At 53.1% G+C, this 15,969-nt stretch overlaps 1 protein-coding gene across 3 annotated transcripts in view; it reads left to right on the top strand.

Moving 5' to 3' along the window:
• The window catches only part of RIN3 (Ras and Rab interactor 3), a 123,505-nt gene that overhangs the window by 61,893 nt on the left and 45,643 nt on the right, over positions 1-15,969 (top strand). For all 3 annotated transcript variants that reach the window (XM_070593099.1, XM_070593101.1, XM_070593100.1), the window contains exon 4: positions 15,483-15,555. In XM_070593099.1, the coding sequence (XP_070449200.1) occupies positions 15,483-15,555 (73 nt within the window). The remainder of the gene's footprint in view (positions 1-15,482; positions 15,556-15,969) is intronic.

Genomic DNA, 15,969 nt, shown 5'->3' on the forward strand with positions numbered 1-15,969 from the left:
CTCGGGTCGGTGAGGTCGCCTGAGTTCCAGACCTCTTAATGGTCCTGCCTCTTAACGACCATCAGAAAGTGGGTGTGTCTCTGAGCCGCAGTTTTGGTAGCGTGCTGGAGCCGGGTCCTTCCAGTTCGTGCGCATTAATTGTGCACCTCTCTTCCCAGCTCTGCACTTGAAATCAGCGTGGTGGGAGTATTCTCATTATGGAAATGGGCAAATGTAAAATCTGGGCTTTCTTCCCTGGAGAGCTGGTTGTTCACCATTTACCAGCAGGCCGCTGCTCGGTTTCCTCATCGGTGAAGTAGGATGGTAACTGCCCCCGTGGCACCGCTGGGGGTGAGCACTTTGCAAACTAAAGCATGGTGTGTGTGTGTAGATATGATGTGTGTGTTTTATGTGTAATTTGTTACAAGTCTTACGGGAAACACTGTATCTTTTTTTAAGGTGGTATATTTCAGAAACGAGAAAGAAATTGGACTCAGGTTGTGGTACGACAGGTGCAGCATAGACCTCCAGAGAAATCAGATGGATCATATGAGACCGATGATGGGGTAACAGTTGAGACCGTGAGCTTCTTCCTAGCGGAAGCCCAAGAGGCCCCTTCTTACTGGCTTCAGGCTCCCGAGGACCGGAGCCTCGTAGGCTTTGGGTTCCGGGGACGCTGGTGGAGGACTGGTGGCGGGGGTCTCGGCACATGGAGACCGTGCGTTGGGTTTGTGTTGGTTCTGCTGTCTCTCCCGGGCTCCCTCAGAACTCCATTTCCAGCACAGTCTCAGGACTCCAGGTGGGTCCCCAGAATGTGGATCAGGGGTCAGGACACGAAGCTCCCTCTGTGCAGCTCAACCTAGAATGTTCTCCATGTGTTTCTTCCTCTACTGAGTTATGACACGGAATGTTTACCAGGAGCTTCCCGGGTGCCCCGGCCTTTGCTGGGAACGTGAGAGACCAGGAAGTAGGCTACCAACGGCAGCCATGTGTCGAGCACTTTCTATGAGTTAACTCATTTACTCTGCATGTCAGTCCTGGGGTGAGCAGCGTGGTGTGGCAGAGTAAAGATGGCTGTCCTTTCTCCGACACTCTTCCCATCATAGGTGGTGGGGTGGTGGCTGTGGCCCCTCCCCTTGAACCGGGTCTGGCCGGGCACAGCTTTCACCGTTGAATAGGGCAGAAGTGATACTATGCCTGTTGCACTTATGGCTTTTAAGAGAACTGGCAGCTTCTGCCTGGACTCTGGGAGCCCTGAGCTGCCGTGGAAGAAGTCCAAGGAGGCTGAGACCACCATGCTGGAGAGACCCCCTGAGAGGCTCAGAGATTGTATGGAGAGAGAGAGAGGCCTGGGGGGGCCCAGTTGAGTCCAGTCTTCCAGCCCCTCCTGCCAAGGGTGGGGGCACGAGTGAAGGCTTCTGCACCCTCTGGACCAGACCAGTGCCCAGTGCCCCGAGGAGCAGGAGAATCACCCCCTGCACCCTGCCCGGATTCCCGACCCACAAGATGGTGAGCTGCAGTAGGATGGTTGTTTTAAGCCACAAAATTTTGCAAGTAGTTTGTTACACAGCAGTTGATATCCAGAACAGGTAGGATCCCCCTTTTCCAGATGAGGAAACTGAGGCACAGAGAGGCTAAGTGGCTTGCTCAAGGTCACATGTTAGGAAGCGGTGGGGCCAGGATTTAAATGCAGGCAGCCTGACTCCCCAGCACGTGCTCTTCACACTGCACTGTCTGCTCCAGAGTTGGGCACACGGTTCTGCTCTCAAGGAGACGTCTGTCCACTTTGGGTGCAAGAGTCACGCACACGACATAATTAGAGAATTAAATGAGACATTCACGTGTTCATTTCCTCAATTTAAGGGCACTGGGCCCCAGGATACAGAGAAGATAACATTAAGAAGGTGTTAGTATTTTACTGCCCTCAGAGGAAGGACCCCCAACGCTGGAGGGTGAGCGAGACCACAGGGGTTGCCTGTGGGAGTGAGGACATGTGAGCTGTGTCTTGAAGGATGAATGGCAATGTTGTGTTTGGACAAGGGAGGAAGAGCACGTGGGCCAGCAGGCCAGCGCACGCCAGGGCACAGAGCAGCAGGATGACCGGGTGTGTCCAGGGGAAGTTCAGCAGGCTGGAGTACAGGGTGTGTGGAAGTGGGGGGCAGGCCGAGAAGGGCACCCTTGGCCGGGCCGATCACAGAGCCATGTGCACCCAGGCATTGAAACTCAGCCTGCGTCTAAAAGGCCGTGGGGAAGAACCCAGCAGAAGAGCATTCAGGATGGGGGGCGTGCTCGATGTGCTTTATACATGGAAGCCCCTCACTGCTGGGGGCAGCGTGGAGGCGGGGGTGCAGGGGAGACCCCTAAGGATGAGGACCAGAGGGAGCTTGGCAGCCGTGCAGGGGCAGCAGGGTGGGCTGGACCCGGCAGTTACAGCAGGCGTGGGGAGGAGGGGACAGGCTCAGAGACATTTAGGAGGACCGAGCACTGGTTGGCAGAAATGACTGAGGAGGGAAGAGGAGCCACTGGTGCCTTGGAGGCACCTGGTGTCGGGGACCTGTGACAGCACCACCCCAGGTCCAAGACAGCAAGGGAGATGGGGAGCCATTGTGCCTCGGACAAAATGGAATAAACGCCCAGGTGCAGGTCTCAGGAGGGAGGGCAGAGCCTGAAGGAGACGGGAGAGTCCCCTAGGGGTGAGATGCTAACCCTGCAGCATCCCTCAGTGGTGGTCACATCCTTTGGGGTCAAGAGACCCATTTTCACCTCCATCCTTACTGGGCTGTAAAATTGCCAGCTGGTAGCTCAAGGGGACTTTGAATTTGATGACGTGCCCACGAAACCTAAGACTGAATCTAACTGCCTGAACACTTCCAGCCCCGATCCTAGTAGGTCATAGAAACGTCCCTATGTCAACAGAGACGCTTCTCTTTGCAGCAACAGCAGGGTCCCCTTTCCTGACCAGGGGCTTTTATGGTGATTCAGGAGAGCGCCCGGCCCTCCGCCTGTGGGGGGATGGGAGGAGGATGTAAAGAACACCACTTTCTCCCACTCCTGCGTTCAGAGCCAGTGAGGAAGGAAATAAAGGGTCAGAATATCAGCTTTCCTACTGATGGGCTCATTAGAGGGTGCAGCTGACCTATAACCACAATCAAGTGCCCTATCCACCCCCCCCACATTGAATTTGGTCCCCAGAACTGCAGGCATCCCCCTGTGCAAGGGCCGAGGCTGCTCCAGGACGCTCACACCAGGGCTGGTGGGGAGACAGCTGCGTCCTGAGTCCAGCTGGCGGGGATTTACGAGCAGGTGTTTCAGCAGCATCTTGAAGCAAGTGAGACATCAGTTGCCCTGAGACTGGTTCCTTGTTCTTGATGCCGCTACCCGGTTCGTGGCTCTTAGGGTCTCCGCCCCGCTGGCGAAGAGGATGGAAGTGTGATGCCTGTGAGGCTGAGGCTGCGCCTTCAGAGTCCTCACGGGCCCTCCTGTCTTCCATTCAGTCCCACGCCAAGCACTGGCGGTGGCCACCTGCTGTGCGCCAGGCTGCACGCTAGGTGCTGGCATGCACCGCGCTCCTGGGCTCCTGCCAGTTGTCCCAGGAGCGCAGACTGGCGCTCCCTCTGAAGCAGGATTTCCAAAACTCGGCACTCTTGACATTTGAAGCCTGATCACTCTCTGCTGTGGGGCATCCTGTGCACTGTGGGATGTTTCGCAGCATCCCTGGCCTCTGCCCACTAGATGCCAGTAGCACACCCCCTCCCTGGGTGTGACAGCCTCGCATGTGTGCGCACACTGCCAAATGAGCCCTGGGGGAGGATTTACCCCTGGTGGAGAACCCCGCTTGGGGCGCTGCCATCTGAGGCGCAGCCAGGAGCCACCCGTGACTGGAGAACACATGAGAGGTGGTGAGTGTGAATTGCGATGCGCTGTGAGTGTAAAATGCACGCAAGATTTTGAACACTTAGTATGAAAAAAAGAACGTAAATGTCTCGTTAGTAATTTTTCATATTTATGGTTTGTTGAAATGATAATATTTTGTATATATTGGGTTAAATAGAAAATATTAAGATTAACTTGACCTGTTTCTGTTGACAATTTCTAATGTGACTATGAGAAAATCTAACGTTGCGCGTGTGGCTTGCGTTCTGTTCTCCTGGACAGCCTGGCATGCCAGGCCAGAGCACAGACAGCAGAGTCAGGCTCCCTTAAGGTCACGTCCTGGCGTCACTTCCTAGCCACTTAACCTCTCTGGCTCTCACAGCTTTCGTAAGTGGCAATCACTTTCTTCTAGACCTCAGAGAAAAGTTCCCAAACTCTAGGGTGGGGTTGACTTTGTAAGATCTGAGGCCGAAGCTGGGTTCCTTCCTAGTGTGTCCCCCTGGGGCACTCGGCGCTGTGCTGCCAGCAGGGTGTGCCCTGGCTCCCTCCTTGTCTTCCTTCTGCTCCCCAAAAGAGCCAAGTGCTTCTTCATGATGGTAGAGTCGAAGATGCCCCCTCACCGCTGCAGAGTGAGCAGGAGTGGGCAGGTTGCTGTCCGGACTCGCAGCTCATTTCCTGGGGTAATTCAGTCCCCCGATGGCCCCTGCTCAGCCTTCCCCCCGCGCCCTCCCCGTTCCCTCTCCCCGAGCACCTCCCGGTCTGCTTGCCCCGTATTTAGTCTTCCCTGACACTTGGCAGTTTGCACGACTGTCTAATGTCTCCCCTTCTGTTTTGGCACCTGAATCTATAAATAGTTCTCAGGCAAAGTGCCGTCTACATCGTGACAGTTCATTCCGAATTCCTTTTCCCAGACTTCACTCCTCATCTACACACTTGCTAAATATGGAAGAGCACCATCCAAGAAAAGGAGTCTTTATTACAGCTGGAACAGAGCAGTGGCAGTTGCCACAGATGTGACCGCCAACACTGGGCTCAGAAACAAAGCTTTCAGCAACTCCAACCCCGTTAGTGTGATGTGATCCCGGCCAGGTCCTGGCTCTGGGACGATCCAGAGAAGGAGGCGCAGCTCCTGCCCTCCGGGAGCTTCATTCTGGCCCCGTCAGGCCTGTGAACGGGTCGTGCGGTGGTGCAGCATGCTCTGAGGGGAGTGGGAGCCCAGTGCCGGCCATAGTTCTGCCCCAGAAGCCTGCACCGAGGTAACGTGGGGCCTGCCCAGTGACAGGGGAGGGTATGCGTGGCCCATGGGATGGCGTCTGCTGGCTGACAAGCGAGGCAGGGACATACTGAGTGCATCCAGTATGAAGCACTGTGCAGCCCTCCCTCCACCTCACTCCACCTCTCCTGAACAAGGTACCTGACGCACCAGGTGCCCAGGCTGGTGGCCCTTGTACCACTTACTAGCCTCTCTGAGCCTGTTCCCTTGCCTGTAAACTGAGGGTAATGGAATTGTCAGAAGTTTAGAAATGGAGGCTGGCACACAGGAGGCACTTAATAAATGGTGGTTGATATTATTATTGCTATCACTATTATTATTATTAAAACCTTGAAAACAAGAACCTTCCATTATTAATCGGGAGGCTCAGAGTCCATGCTGGGAAGTTGGAAGAAGGGGGCAGAACAGCGGCAGGCAGCATCAGAATCCAGGTTCCAGAGAGCCAGAATCAAACTCAGAAAGCACCCGGACGCATCCTGTCTCGCAGGACGATGGTGCATCTTCTCCTGACGTCAGTTTCCCCATCTGTGCAATGGAGGGTGCTGGACCAGAGGTGTCTCTAAGGGCTCTTCCATTCTGGCTTTCAGTGGTTCCGCATTCATTGGGAGGGACATTGGGGCGTGGTTGGGTCTCTAGTGTGAGCAAACTTGGGGTGTGGTATGGAACTCAGTAAAAAGACATTGCTGTACCTTTTTCATCCTGCAATTCTTAAGATGAAATCCAGAGGAGATTGCTCCTTATGCCAACCACAACCAGCAAAGATGACCATAACTCACACCCAGAGCTGCCATGGACAGTAGCACCCCTTGTGCACTGCCCAAAAGTGCCTCATAGGTGAGTTGAGTGGGAAATGAAATCCAGCTGATGTTCTGCTTGTCAAGCTGTGCAGTTTAGTGCAGGGCTGCAGCCAACCTGGAGGAGGAGGCACCTCACTGCTCCCTCGCCAGACCCTGTAACAGGGCATTGGGAGCCTTGGAAGTGGCCCCCTGCTTGGATCCCTGACCATGGCTACCAGCTCCTCCCCTGTTCCTGTCCCGTCGGCCTCCAGCCAGAGGTGCACTGGGCAAAGGCTTGCTGTGCCCTGACTCTGCAGCCCGTGCCGCCCCGGGGTCCCCTGGGTGGTAGAGAAGACTGAGGGCTATGGGAGGATGCCCTCACACTGGGAAGCTTCGGGGCTGGAGGGGGCACAGAAAGAAGCTTGGCCAGGCTGGTAAGTAGACAGTGAGGGGCTCCAGGGCCAGCCAGTGAACCAGAGCCCAGGTGCCCACCCTGGACCAGCAGTAACAGCCAAGGAGGGAGAAAGGGACTATCTCCAGCACATTTTCAAATGCGCATCCTCTCCCAGGTCCCTGAGCCCAGCTCGCCTCCTCGGCCTCCCCCCAGACCTTCCCAATCTCTGCTGTCTTTGGTGGAGGGCCTGCTACTCCTCGCTCTCTGTGGGGTACCCCTCCCGCCTCTGCACAACGAGCCAGAGGGCCGGGAGGGCCTCGGTTACTCTCGTCCTCACTCAGCAGTTAGAGAAAGCCAGTCTCAGACAGGTGCAGGCTTTGGTCTCAGGGCCTGCGGTGGGTGGAACCAGGAGCCCGCGCCTTGTCAGTCCTGTAGAGGTTTGGGCTTTGCCTGGAGCAGGAACAAGAGTTTGCCCCACTCCAGGCTCCGATCCTTGTATGGCTGGGCAGCCGGTCTGCTTAAGAACACAGGAGACCTGCTGCCCAGCGTGGGATCGTTTGTTCTTCTCGCTTCTCCCCGCAGCGTCTGCCTCCTGCTGGAACCAGCCATTCCGGAAGCCCCAGTCGAGCAGAGCCCTTCCCTCAGGGAGAGGCCGGAGCTGGGCCTGGAACCACAGGTGCCCCGGGCTCCAGAGAACACTTCCACTGCTGGCAACCGGGGAAGTCGTTTTCATCTGTTTCAGAAAATTGAGCCCTTTGATGCTGGTGGCAAACAGGCCTTTTTCCTCTGTGATGTTGCTGGGCGGCAGTGGGTCCCGCCAGCAAAGGCAACTGTGACCTTCCAGGTGGGGCGGGAGGGGCACACAGGTGAGTGAGCCTGCGCCCCGCCCCCCCCCACACCCCGTCGGGCCTGCAGGCGACCCTTCCTCCTGCTCCGCAGCTCTGGACCACTCCCCAGCCTCTTGTCACCTCATGGGCTTTTTATCCTCCAGGGCTGCGCTCCTGGCCTTTCCTGTCAGAGACCCAGCTTGGTGATGTGTGCCCCTTTTAGGAAGGGGCGTCAGAATCCATTAGCATCGGATCTTCCAGCCCATTCTGGGTGACAGGTTTCGGGGAAGGTCGGCTCAGCCGTGTCACATAAGGCTTTGCAGCAGGGCCACTTCTTGGGTCCACCCAAAGTCCCCCCAGCCAGGTGTGATGGCCTTTCCTCTCCAAGGGTGAGCCCTCTGAGAGGTCCCTGACTCCGCCTCTCCGGGCATCATCCTTCCTGTGTCTCTCGGGGGACATTTTCCTCCTGGCGCAGTTCTCTTCCATCCAGTGCTCATTCCAGAAACGCATATGTTCAGGCCTTCTACATGCAAAGATTCTTCTTAGATAAAACCAACGAACGCCTCTCCTACCCTCACCCAACCAAATTTTCAGCCATCAAAAGAGAAAGAACCAGGAGCCTGAATCTCTAGCCCTGGGAAAGGAGCTCCAGACAGGTCCTGTGGCCAGACCATTGGCAAATACCCCGTCACCCTTCTAACTGCAGGGCTTCCTCTCAATTTCTGTATCTGTTTCCCCTTTATTTCTGCAGACCATGAGCACAGTAAATATTTGCCGAGGAATGAGCACATAATGAAAATGTCCTGGCTGGAAAGTCAGTCTGACCCAGCCTTTCAAACAAGGATGGTGACTGGAAGTTCGTTGAACAACAACTCCCGTTGTCAACTGAAGCGTGTTTGAACAGCCACGCTTTGGGTCGGCAAGGCTGTCTGCCGGTGGGAAAGATGGGGTTTGCTTTTCTCGAGGAAGCACACCTTTCACGGTCTTCATAACCCTTGGCAAGGTGCGTCCTCATTCCGCGTTTTCATGTGATTGTCTCTTCCTGCTTGAAGCCCAGGGTCAGGCTGAGTGAATGATGCTCCTCCATCATTTGTTAGCAAAGATAAGTCGGACCCCAATGGAGGCATGTGTCAATAGCTGTTCTCTACCGAGAGTGAACGTGATCTGGAACAGACTCTCATTTATCCAGTGGTGGTTGAAACCGGGCATGTCTGAAGTTTACCTTCGCACCGTCTGTGAAGAAAGTGTCCACTAAGGGAATTAATGGTGTCAGTAAGATGGCAGAGGTGCTTTGGCCTAGAATACAATGATAACAGGTTAAAGTCCCCTGAGTCATTTATTGTGACCATAGATTCTACCAAATACAGTAAGAGTGGACTGTTCATTAAATCTAGTTGGAAATACCCCTCCTGAATCGTTTCTATAACAACAGTTGAGTGCTTACTATTTGCAGGCAAACTTGGACAGCATTCAATTTTTTGTTCTTAAAATAAATGGTTGAAAGTCCCTGTAAAGAAGATGAGAAGATAAATTACAGATTGGGAGAAAATATTTGCAAACAACATGTCTGGCAAAGGTCTTGTATCCAGAATAAGAACTGTCAAAACTCAACATTAAAGATAAGTAACCTAATTAAAAATGGGCAAAGGATCTGAATAAACGTTTTCCCAAAGAATATACACAAATGGCGATAAGCACATGAGAAGATGCTCAACAACACTAATCGTTAGGGAAATGCAAATGAAAACCACAGTGAGAGGCCACCACCCACGAGGACGGCTGTGATCAAAAGGATAATAACAAGTGTTGACAAGAACGTGGAGAAATTGGAAACCTCACACACTGCTGGTGGGAATGTAAAATGGAGCAGCCACTTTGAAAATCAGTTTGGCAGTTTCTTAAACACTTACAGTTACCATATGACCCAGCAATTCCACTTACAGGTATATACTCGAGAGAAATGAAAACATATGTGCACACAAAAACTTGTACACAGATGCTCATAAGTATTATTCATAGTAGCCAAAAAGTGGAAACAACCCAAATATCCATCAACTGATGAGTGGATAGACAAAATGTGGTATATCCATGCAATGGAATACTATTCAGTCATGAAAAGGAATGAAGTCCTGGCACGTTCTACAACATGGATGAACACTGAAAACATTACGCTAAGGGAAAGAAGCCAGATGCAGAGGACCACATTTTAGGATTCCATTTATATGAAACGTCCAGAATAGATAACCATAGGGACAGAAAGTAGATTCATGGTTTCCAGAAGCTAGGAGGAGGGAAGAATGGAAAATGGCTGCTTGTGGGTCCAGGACTTATTTGGGGATGATGAAAATGTTCTAAAATTGATCGTGGCGATGGCTGCAGAGTGCTGTGAATACACTAAAACCATTGAATCGTACACTTTAAATTGATGAATTGTATAGTGTGTGAATGACATCTTAAGAAAGTGATTTTTTAAAAAACCCTCAACAGTAAAAAAAAATCCACGTAGAAAATGGGCAAAAGACATGAACAGATATTTTCACCAAAGAGGATATACAGATGGCAACTAACCACGTGAATGGATGTTCGACATCCTTACAGAATACAAATTAGACAAATGCAAATTAAAACCATGATGAGCCATCATCCTATACCTATTGGAATGGCTAAAATGAAAAATGGTGACAACACCAAACTGGTGAGGATGGGGAGAAACTGGGTCACTCTCCATTGCTGGTGGGAGTGTAGCACGGTACGGCCACTCAGGAGAGTAATTTGGCAGTTCCTTCGAAAACTAATGCTGGACTTACCATAGAACGCAGCCATTGCACTCTTGGGCGTATATCCGAGAAAAAGGAAAACATATTTCATGCAGAAACTTGTGCACAAATGGTCACAGCAGCTTTGTGTGTAATAGCGAAAAACCGGGAATTCCCCAGATGTCCTGAGTGCGTGAATGGCCGAGCAAACTGTGGTACATCCCAACCACAGGATACCACTCAGCACGAGGAAGGAGCAGGCTATGGATTCATGCAACACCTTGGATGGCCCTCGAGGAAATTATGCTGCGTGAAAAAAAGCCCATATCGAAGGATACATACTGCGCAATTCATTTATGTGACATTCGTGAAATAACTTAATCACAGATGGAAACAGAGTGGTGATTCCTGGGGTTGGGGGCGGGGGAGGGATGCTGTGGCTATAAACGGGAGTCCGGGCGAGCCTTGTGATGGTCCAGCGAAATGTCCCCATTGCATGGAACTGTTCAAACACACACACACAAGTGTGTATAAAACCTGCGAAGTCTGAATGAGCCCTGGGTTCTTCCAAGGTCCGCTTCCCAGTTTTGATATCGTCCTCCCGTTAGGCATGGTGATATTGCCACTAGGGGGAGCTGGGTGAAGGGTTCACAAGACATTCTGTTGTCTCTGCAACTTCCTGTGAATCTGTAAGGATTTCAAAATAAAATGTGTCCTACATATATAGTTAAGTGAATATTTGAGTGCCAGCGGTGTGCTAAGCACCCTACCTGGTGCTGGGGGTCCCGTGCGGAACAGCAGACACACAGGCCCTGCCCTCGGCAGTTCATTTGTATTACTGAGTGATCAAACGGAATGTCTTTTAAAAATTCTTCCCCTAGCTTTCAGTTCTGTATGGGTATTTCATTTTGACGTTGAAATTGTAAATGCTAGAGGAGGCCGGGCCGGCGTGTGTGGCCCTGGCGTCTCTCTCCTGTCCCGACTCGGCCTTAGTGGTGAGTCGTAAGGTGAAAGGTTTCCTTTCCTCTAAGCAGAGGCAGAGGCCAGTTATTGTCACTGGTCATCATCTGGGGACACGCCAGGTGCGCCTGGCTGGTGCCCGTTCTCTCACCTCACCCCGGAAAGAGAAACGGTTTACACAGGGTCGGGCGTGTTCCCACCAAGGCTTTTGCTGAAGGAACCTGGAAGCTGTGCACAGCGGGGGCGGCTGCTGGGCTCTTCATGGGGAGGAGCCGGCTGGCCAGGCGCCCTGCCTCGGGCTGCTGCCAAGGGCAGAGTGGGCACCGGGCATTCCCGAGCCTCTTTCTGAAACTGGCTCGGCAGAGTAAGGCGCAATGTGGTCCCCTCAGCAGTGAGTGGCCTGGGGGGGCTTGTCAGCTGTGCCCGGCAGGGCTGTAATCGGATTCTAAAGCAGCACAAGCTGGAACTGGAAACCAATTGGCTTTAGAGAAAAATTTACAGAGAAATTTAGAAAATTAGAGAAAAATGTAGAGAATCTGTACAGTTTCTCTGCTTATGGAAGTCCTACATGTGCTGATTATAAAAACCCCAGAAAAACGTAATACAGGCGGTGAAATTGAGTCCACTCTGTGTGTGTGTGTGTGTGCATTTTTCTTTTTTTAATAACAGCATTATTGTGGTGTATTTGTATGATGTATTCAGTAGCCTGCAATTCACCCATTGGAAGTGTGTGGTTCAGTGACTTTTGGCTTGTTCCCAGTTGTGCGGCCCTCACAACATCAATCAGAGAACACTCCATCACTTCGAAAGAGAAGCCCGTGTGGCCCAGTGTGAATGTGCTTAATGTGCTGAATTACACACTTGAAAATGGTTGAAGTGCTAAATTTTATGTGTTTTATAGTTTTCCACAATAAAAAAAACTCCCTACCCTGTAGCATCATCCCCAAGCCCTAAGCAACCACTCATCTACGTTCTGTCTCAGTGGATTTCATCTGCTCTTGACTCTGGCACCTTCAGGCCTGGTCTGCCCAGCCATCCTTTTCGGAGTCCTCCCCGTGTCCCTGGCCCAGTGCTGGCCACGGGGCAGGTGAGGGGGAAGGGAGGACCCGTTGCTGCCCTCAGTGAGTCCAGTCTCGTAGTCTCACATCCCAACGTCAGCACATGGACAGCATTTCCTGGTGCGAGGTTGTGCGGTCTGGACAGTACATCCCGTGTGCCGCCTTCCCATAGGAGAGATCTGAATACTCAGGCACGGCTTTGGGGCAGAAGGGGGACCTAGAGCCGAGCCATGAAGGCAGGGAAGGGCAAAGACCAATTCTCTGTACATGGAAACAGCATGAGCAAAGGCCCTGGGGTCGGAATGAGGACGGAGAGAGGGAGGAAAACAGTCCAGCTGAGGTTCTCCACTGAGGAGCCGTACAAAATGAGACCAAGCCAGGCCACAAAACCCCTTAACCTCCAGCCCTGCCTCACACCAGGACTGCCCTATGTATAAAATTATGGTTCAGTGCTGTTCCATTGATGAGCACGCCATGCACTATTCCAAGCAGCTCCTATGGACCCATTGATTCTGTGCTCATGGCATCGTTTGTGAGCTGGTGTGTTCGTTTCCTAGGACCGCTGGGACGGAGACCCACAAACTGGGTGGCTTCCAACAACCTGAATCTATTTTCTCACGGTTCTGGAGGCCAGAAATCCGGAATCGAGGTGTCGGCAGGGTCGGCTCCTTCTGGAGACCGGGGAGAATCTGTCCCGTGCCTCTCCTGGCTTCTGGTGACAGCCGGCAGTCCCGGGCGTTCCTCGGCTTGCAGACACATCACTCCAGTCTCTTCCTCCGTCTCCACTTGGCCTCCCCTCTCTGTGCCTGTTGTCCCGTGCCGTTACACGTCTTATAAGGACACCAATCACTGGATTTAAGATAATCCAGTCTGGCCTCATCGTAACTTGATTCATCTGCAAAGACCCTATTTCCGAATAAGGTCTCATGCACATGTGCCAGGGGTGAGGATTTTGACATACTTTTTGGGGGGACACAGTTCAGCCCCCAGCAGGCAGGGACTTTATTCTCCCTGTTGTGCAGCTGAAGAAGCCGTCCTTCACCCTCAGGCAGTTTGGCCTGGTGCCCACACACAGCCGCCAGGCAGGTGTGTCACGGGACACAGGACACCACCCGCTGGAACACAGAATTGTTTAACTCACCAATTTGCTTTTGCCTCTGTTCTAGAATGGCGTGAGGCTGTCTGTCGGGGCTCCCTCAAGTCCGGGGAGTCCCTTTGGACCTCTGCAGGGGAGGCCTGTGAGCCAGGCGGTGGGAGGTCTAAGACCCTGGCAAGGTGCCCCCGAGGCCTCTACCCGTCCCGGTCTCCGTCCCTGGTGACATTTAGCAAACATTTATTGACCTTCCAAACTGCATGCTGTGCCCTGTGCTGGGTGCTGAGGGAGCCTCAAATCTGAGCAAAGCCCTGTCCCTGACATGCAGGAGCTCACCCGGGAGCGGCCCTGGTGTGAAGGGATGCTATCCCCACGATCTGGACGGGGGAGGTCTGGGCAGGGGGCTGGGGCCGGGGCAGAAGAGGTCTAGTTACAAAGAAACAAACATGAGCTTGACCATCGCTTGTGATTTTACAGATCTACAATTTTAACAGTAATTAAAAGGGTGATTAGGGGCTGGCCCGGTTGCATAGTGGTTAGGTTCGTGCACTCTGTATTGGAGGTCTGGGGTTCATGGGTTCAGATCCCTGGCACAGACCTACACACTGTTAATCAAGCCACACTGTGGCAGCATCCCACATACAAAAGAGAGGAAGATTGGCACAGATGTTAGCTCAGCAACAATCTTCCTCAAGCAAAAAAAAGAGGGGTGATTGGTGTCTAGAGCTGGGCTGGGCACAGGCTACAAAAATCAGTGAACCCTGGTCCCTGCACCCCAGGAGCTGACCAGCCAGCAGATGTAAAGTGCCCTGGGGCACAGAGGAGGGAGTGACTGACTTTGTCTTAAAGGTTTTGTCTGTGTTCTGCAGAGGGCAGACCATCAGTGTGAAGGAAAGCTGCTAACTGTTGATACAGCCGGTATGCGAGGATTCTTGTGCATCCCCGCTGTTCTCCCTCAAGGGATTCGGGAGGAAGGTCTTTACACTCCCGCTCTACGCACCGAGGGCTCTCTACCCGCCATTGATGCTGCTCCTTTTGGCGAGCCGGTGATGCACCAAATGCCAGCACTAGGTGGCGCTGTGGCCCCCCCCAACGCTGTTACTCCCAGGGTGGCAATTCCACCGACTGATGCTCAGGCTTCAGTCATTTATAGGCGGCTTCCAAGTACCGCCCGTACTATGATTGACTTAATATTTTTCTCTAAACTCCTTTTTAAAACTTTTGTCTCTATCCTAGTGGGAAACCATTATCTGTTTGCCATAAATAGAGGATGAACGTAAACTCCTAAAAAATATGATGCTGTTTAAACAATGTCTAGTGTGTTGAAAGAAGGCAAATATAAAAAAAAAAGCTATTAGAACAAAGCATATTGGTTTGTGTGTCCCCTGTAACCGTCTTGTGGGCCACCAATGCAGTGGAATGCTGTCCCAGGCTTCGAAAACGGGACGGCAGGCTGATGTCACCGAGATGCATGAGCGTTTATGGTTGGAAGGGCTGCTTCCCTCTGCAGGTGGAGGAACTGAGGTGCTAAGAGGGGAAGGGACGCACCCAGAGTCCCACTGCTGATGCCAGGGTCGGAGCCAGGCCTGGAACCCGGGTCCTGCCCTCCCCCTCCACCCCACAGATGCTGGAAGAACCTCAGGAAATTGGAACTGAGGTGTGATGTGCATATGTTTCTTGGCCCTTGTGATGCCCAAGAAGGCTCACTTTGGGGTCTCCAGCGTGGGGAGCATCACCTGTTGGGCGTATGGAGCCCCAGGATGAGCGTCAGGAGTCATCAGGGGGATGGCTGCTGAGTTGGGCCCCTTGCCCTGAGGCTCTGATGCAGGAACAGAGTGGAGCCGCATTCTCCTCCCATCAGTCCCCCCCAGCTTCTGGCACCGACTGCCACAGCCTGGCACCCTGCCCCTCCGAGGAGCCATATGCACCCTGGAAGGGAATCATGGGCAGATGCTTTGGTCCCTCTTCCTTGTCAGAGCTGGAAACCTCCCCCTTGGGTCACCTACGAAGCCACATCAAGTGAGGTTCTGATGGGCCCTGGGGCCCTTCGGTGAAAGCCTGTGTCCACAGTCCGGTACCCCCGGACCAGCGAACGTCCTGGAGGCCAACGCCGGACGGGGCAACTCTCCTCCTGCTGGCCCCTCCCGATCCTCAGAATTATCAGGGTGGGATGACCCTGCTCGATTAAATGTGTAATTCTGCTTTTACCATCTAGAGTCTTCTGTGTTATTTTGCCCAAAATGATGAGTGTGTATTAGCTAAGATAATAGCAGGTGCTGTAATAATCCCCTAAAATCTCAGTGGGTTAGCACCATCAAAGTTTGCTTCTCGCTTCCCCATGGTTCAGTTGGCAGCTGACATGTATGGGGCCCCAGCAGGCCAGCCACTGCAGCAGAACCCCCACAGTGGAGGTGGCAGGCCCGGCCCTACTCCCAGGGACCCTCCTTCCCTCTGGCTGGGACACTCATCCAAGGCCTTGTCTTCTCTCCGCAGTCTTGTACCTGGAAGGCTCGGTTCTCGTGTTTGAGGACATCTTCAGACTGATCGCTTTCTACTGTGTCAGTAGGTGAGTAGACCTGGCCCCAGGAGGGCATCTGTTGCAACAGGTGTCCATTCAACCCTGGATGGGGGTGTGGGAGTCACAGGGACGCCCCCGAGGGAAGGGCACAGCCCAGAGGATGCAGGGAGAGGGGACAGTCCCTGACTTTGCCCTGGTCAGCATGAGGGGAGGGGATGGCTCTGATGCTTTCTCGGACTGGCCAGTAAGGGCCCCTCCCTCACCACCAGCTGTCCCCCGGCTCTGCCCATCACCCCAGCTCCCTGTGTTCCAGCTGCCAGGACAGCTGGAGTCCTGTGCAGACCTGACCCGCCCTACTGCAGGGGTTCTAGAAGGAACTTCCTGTAGGGGCGGCACGCAGGGCCGATACAGCTCCGTGGGAGAGAGCTGGTGATTATTAAGCAGCTGCTGGGTGGAGTGGGT

The sequence above is a fragment of the Equus przewalskii genome, chromosome 25 (genome assembly GCF_037783145.1).
Source record: "Equus przewalskii isolate Varuska chromosome 25, EquPr2, whole genome shotgun sequence".
Classification (NCBI taxonomy): domain Eukaryota; kingdom Metazoa; phylum Chordata; class Mammalia; order Perissodactyla; family Equidae; genus Equus; species Equus przewalskii.